This window comes from Bufo bufo, chromosome 2, assembly GCF_905171765.1.
Source record: "Bufo bufo chromosome 2, aBufBuf1.1, whole genome shotgun sequence".
Taxonomy (NCBI): Eukaryota; Metazoa; Chordata; class Amphibia; order Anura; family Bufonidae; genus Bufo; species Bufo bufo.
This window is the reverse complement of record NC_053390.1, coordinates 676,032,305-676,038,304: the sequence shown is the minus strand read 5'-3', so window position 1 is coordinate 676,038,304 and position 6,000 is coordinate 676,032,305. Positions and strand designations below refer to the sequence as shown.

General features: G+C 42.3%; 1 protein-coding gene across 4 annotated transcripts in view; it reads right to left on the bottom strand.

Annotated features, from left to right (window-relative positions):
- Positions 1-6,000, bottom strand: part of KLHL2 (kelch like family member 2) — a 143,995-nt gene that overhangs the window by 20,787 nt on the left and 117,208 nt on the right. For all 4 annotated transcript variants that reach the window (XM_040418630.1, XM_040418631.1, XM_040418629.1 and 1 more), the window contains one exon: positions 73-190. In XM_040418630.1, coding sequence (XP_040274564.1) covers positions 73-190 — 118 coding nt within the window. The remainder of the gene's footprint in view (positions 1-72; positions 191-6,000) is intronic.

Genomic DNA, 6,000 nt, shown 5'->3' with positions numbered 1-6,000 from the left:
ATTTCAGAGTACACAGATCAGCCGTCATCCATAGGTCAATGTCAGTAGGAAGCAGAGTAAAGGTGAACAAACCTGATCTGCATCTCCTCGAGGGTAATTCAGCCACTTGGTGCCACTGTTCCTCTTTGAAATCGTAGCACTCCACACTGCGGATGGCCTTGGGTGCCTGGCCTCCAACCACGACCATTAACTGCAGAGAGAGATTGAAATTCAATTAGAGACCTTACTTAGAAAAAAACTCATGTTACATACTTTGACAAGTGCTACTTCATATCCATTATCATATACCACTTTGATTGTTAAAATTCATTTATCTACAGACTATATACAAAGTTCATGGACACTTGCCTACAGATAAGATACAAATACATTGTACAGTATTCTCAGAAGTTTTACGGTATTACTATGACATCAGTGCCCCCTAGTGGAAAGCAACGAAACAGCCTTGTGGGGGCCACAGTGCTTATGAACGTTGAGTTATATGGCCTGTTTTCAGGTGTTCAAATTAAAATCTTTCGGGGATCAGTTTTGTTGTCCACTAAGGATTCAGTACTTGATGAAATAAACCTGTTATAATGTGTTACCCGCACAACACCCAGGTATTACGTAATGGCATATTGCTGAGTACAATACACAATCCTTTTGTAGTCATGACAGATAGGCACATAATAGTCCACGAATGTGACATACTGTACCCACACTATTGTTACTCATCCCTTCCCCAGCGCTATGTAGGTGTCCTGCTCATCACTGCCATCATTTTGGAGGGAGGAGAGATCTGTAAATTGCTCCAGATCTTGTACATCTTGTCCTGTCTTCTATCCCACACTTATTAACAAAGCTGCTCAGGTCTGTTTTACTAAATGATTAAACGGTTCTGGAGCATCTTTTCATATAATGTTCTGTTCCTTAGTTATTGCTGGTAGAAGTTTATGAATGAATTTGCAGCTGGCTGTTACCAGTTGTGTGTATGGCGTGGGGTGGGGGGTCGTTGCACAGTCTGACCACGTCCAATCAGTGCTGCCATTGGTACACTGTACAGGGTCATATGACCAGACGGAGCCCCCCACCTAACTGGTAACACCCGATTGTAAATCCATTAATAAACATCTAGTAGCAATAACTGAGGAATGAAAAGATAGAGTTACAGAATCATTATATGGGTGGGGAACACTAAAACCAGACGTCAGAAGAGGTGACATGCGGAATCTGCATCAGTTTTTTTTAATGTGGATTTGACATGGATTTTCATTCCTGAGAATGACCTGTTCCTTCTGGTCTTAGGAGTCCAGTGGGCGGTTCCATTTAGTGATTGACAGCTCTCTCTGTATGCACACAGATACAGGGACGGCTCTGTAGAAACACCCACTGGACTCCTAAGCACAGAATCTGCAGAGATTCAAATGATTAAAGGGGTCCTTTACCTTTTGATTACTGACGATCTATACTTTGGATAGATCGGCAGGGGTCTGACACCCGGGACCTTGCCGATCAGCTGTTTGGAGAAGGCAGTGGTGCTTGCAGTAGCACTGTGGCCATCTCGCCGTTTCCCGCAGGCCTGTGACGTCATGACTATTATCACTGGCCTGGCTGCGGCTCAGCCCCATTCACTTCAACCTATACTGGTTATACTGAACCTTTTCCCACAAAACTATGTATCAGTCTATAGCATTTGCTGACAGATTGGACTGCATGTTCAATGTGGCAGGTTCCCTTTTGACAAACTTATATTACAGATTTAAGTTTAATCAAATATGCACACTTTATAGTTCATTTTTTCTACATCCACAAAAAAAAAAAAATGGATGGAAGTATGTGACATTGCCATTTATCATTGAAATTTCGCCTTTTTTCTTAATAATAAAAAAAAAAAGGTAATTTGAACCATTGATAGTATATAATATTAGTTTAAAGAGCATCTGTCAGCAGATTTGTACCTATGAAACTGGCTGACCTGTTACATGTTAATATGTGCCCGCATTGCCGAGAAAAATGAAGTTTTAATATATGCAAATGAGCCTCTAGGAGCAACGGGAGCGTTGCCATTACTCCTAGAGGCTCTACCCTCTGCACTTTGATCGACAGGGACAGGCTGTGTAAACATCATCATGCCTGGCCCTGTGGAGAGAGAGCTGAGCCTCTAGGTGTAACGGCAACACCCTCGTTGCTACCAGTCGTATTTTCATAATTAAAACTTCATTCTTTTGAGCAATGCGGGCACATATGTGGACACAGAAGCCTTCAGCTGCCAAGTGTACATGTAACAGGTCAGCGAGTTTCATAGGTACAAATCTGCTGACAGATGCCCTTGAACATCAGTTGAAACTTCAGAACATCCACGCCTCTAATTATCGCTCACCCATACAGTTTTAAGCATGCTAAACCCGGTTAGGAAATAAGACAAACAGACCAAATCTATGCCCCCATTTGTTTCCCAATCTGTGAACGACCATCCTATGGCGAGGTTACATAGGTTAAGGGGGTTGTCCGGGTTCAGAGCTGAACCGGGACATATGCCCATTTTCACCAAGCCAGCCCCCTGACTTGAGCATCGGAGCAGTTCATGCTCCAATGCTCTCCTTTGCCCTGCGCTAAATCACATTTTCTGGAGTTCCGGGATCTCCATAGGGCTGCCAGCAGTGAGCCCAGTGATGTCATCGGCTAGGGCAGCGCTAAAGCCCACCCATCAGAGCTGGTGACGTCACCAAACACACTGCTGGGTGGAAGCCTCCATCCGGCAGTGTATTATGGTAAATAAAAGAGTCCTTGCCCTGGGCGATCCAGCGCAGGGCAAGGGAGAGCATCGGAGCATGAAATGCTCCGATGCTAACATCAGGGGGGGCTGCCCGAGTGAAATTATGGGTATGTCCGGGTTCAGCTCTGAACCCGGACAACCGCTTTAATCGACGGCTTTATAGAAAGCACTTCTGTGCAGTTATTCCCCTGACCCGATAAATATATCTACCTTGTATCCATAGGCACAAAACACTGAAATGTCCTTTAAAAGACCACACTGAGATGCTAGACAGACATGCCAAAAAAGTGTTAAAAAAAAAATTAAAAAAAATGATACACAAAAAACCCACAAGAACAAACTTCTCTTTATTTTACATTTTTTTTTAAAACTGTGACGTCAAGCAACAATATATTAACATATGCACATTTTCAAACAATACTGAAAATCACAAACGGACCCATGGAAATGCCATGCTATGAAACCAAACAAAGTAAACATTACACAAACTTGCAAATCAGCTTTGCAAGTGATAATTGGTTTGAACAAAATAAGCCAATTGGTAAAAAATAAATAAATCATGAATTGAAATTTTCTATGGATCTAAACTAAACTAAAACATGAACATTTTCAGATAGTACTGCCTGCAAAGATAAAAAAAAAAAGTCAAGCTATCCTTCATATGCCATATCTTCAGCTGGATAGTCTGAAAAGTAAAAGCCGGCATGTTTTCATGGTGGATCTGGGAAATCGCTCCTAATCAGCCTGACCACATATACAGGTATTGGGATTCTGCTTGCGGGCCCAAAAAATCCACGAGCCAGCGATTCCAAAGTGGCACTGCGGAGAAATCTGTAAAGATATAGAATAGGAGTGAACGGTTGTAGCGCAGTGTACTCAATACGGATTTCATTCACAAGTGTATATGGGTATTGAATTACAGCATTTACAGTAGAGGTGAAATCACACATGACAATTCTGCGACTGTCCATTTCATATGAAAGGGGCTAGAGAAATCCATGTGCATTCTGTGGAAATTGCCCCATTTAGATGAATGGAACGGATTTGCAGTTACAGAAATTTCTCCACAGAGTAAAACTTGACAACTGACTTGTTCTAAGGGTAGCAAATAAATATAAGATTAAAAAAACAGGTAACTACAGGCACTACAAAAGAGATAAAATAAACAGAATATTTTATTGGTACAACTCCAACATGTTTCAAATACCTGCTGTCTTCTACCTCAGGCAAGTACCATATTAGTAAAGGCAAGGAAATTAGCATTATATGGGAGTGTACAGGATAGGACATCGGGCAATTTAAAAAAGGAAAAAAGGGGGAGGGATACTCAATTGAAAAAAAAGATATAAAACACAAGACAAAAATAACCCCTTGACTCTTTCAATGAAATAAAGTGCTTCCTAGAAAACCTGGGGTCATTTTTAGAAGTCCCACTTTAAAAAAAAAAGTACTAGCCCCAGACCTTTTCCAGTTTTCCACCATGCTGGTGCCTGGTTTTGGTTCTCACTCACAGTCTTTTGGTTGCTTTAGATGGAATGGAACCAATCCTATTCTGACATTTGATGGACAGCCACATCTTTCTACTGTTACTAAGAAGATTTGCTCATAAAAAGCCCATGTAGACTGTACATCCCAATATGTGGAGTATTTGAGGAGTCCAAGTGCAGTCTTGGGTACGTCAGGAAGAATATTTAATCCATGAGGCAAAGACTGAATAAAACATCGATCAAAAGTCAAAAAAGGATTGGTCATAACATCTCTCCCAGCATATGAACTCAACAAATGACCAGGATTTCTCATCTTTAACACTTATGATAATTTTTTTTCTTCCAGTCACCACACGTAATAGGTTCAACACTGATAAATTGTGAACGTCAAAACACTCCACCCAGAGGGCATGCATGAAATCACTGAAAGAGTCAATTAATTATTGTTACCTCAGTATTTAGTGTAATTTTTATGTCTATTTTTTTTTTTATCGTATCTTGATATACCGCATTTTTCGCCCCCATAAGGAATGCCCCTGCGCCTTATGGGGCAAATGCTGACATTTTTACTCCACTTGATACATCGCCGGTTGCGATGTATCAGCGGGAAGGGAGGAGGGGCTGGAGGCCGGCAACTCGCGGCGGTGCAGTCACTGTACTCTAATACACCGGGCACGCACACACCAGTATTCATATGTAAACTGTAGGCAATCCATATGTAAACTGCAAGGTAGCGCAGTCCATGTAGTACTCACTATGAAACGCCGGTACTAGCAGGCAGGCTGGCCAGTCACTCACTTCCTCACGCGCATGCTCCTCCCACTTTATTAATGAAGCAGGCGGAGCCTGCGCGTGAGGAAGTGAGAGTGACTGGCAAGCCTGCCTGCTGGTACTGGTGTTTCATAGTGAGTACTACGTGGATTGCGCTACCTTGCAGTTTACATATGGATTGCCTACAGTTTACATATGAAAACTGGTGTGTGCGGGGCCCGGTGTAATAGAACACAGTGAATGCACCCGGCCCAGCCGAGATTTCAACACCAGTTGCCAACCTCCACCCCCTGTATTGGGGTCACTATTTACCATACACAGGGACACTGTTATGGGGGATATCTGTGGATGACACATATATAGCATAAGATACTATATACGGTATGTGCCACCCCCAGATGCCCCCCCCCATAAGAGTGCCTTCCACAGATGCCCCCCCATAAGAGTGCCATCCACAGATGCCCCCCCCATAAGAGTGCCATCCACAGATCCCCCCCCCATAAGAGTGCCATCCACAGATCCCCCCCCCATAACAGTGCGTCATCCACAGATTCCCCCTTCCCCATAACAGTGCGTCATCCACAGATCCCTGCATAATAGTGTCATCCACAGATCACCATTCGTTCAAAACCTACCAAAAGCACACCTTTTGGTTAAAAAAAATGTTGTTTTCTTATTTTCCTCCTCAAAAACCTAGGTGTGTCTTATTGGCAGGTGCTTCTTATAGGGCGAATAATACGGTATTTTCCAATTGTGTATCCCTCCCACTTTTTTTCCTTTTAAATTGTCTGATGTTGTATGCTATATATGACTATAAAATGTTATTTTCCTTGCCTTTACTAATATGGTACTTGCCTGAGGAAGAAGACTGCAGGTTTTTGAAAAGCACCGCAGTTATACTAATAAAATATTCTGTTTCTTTTATCCTTTACACTATGTCCCTTTTTAAACACCGTTTTTTATCTTATTTATGGGACCTTTAGTAGA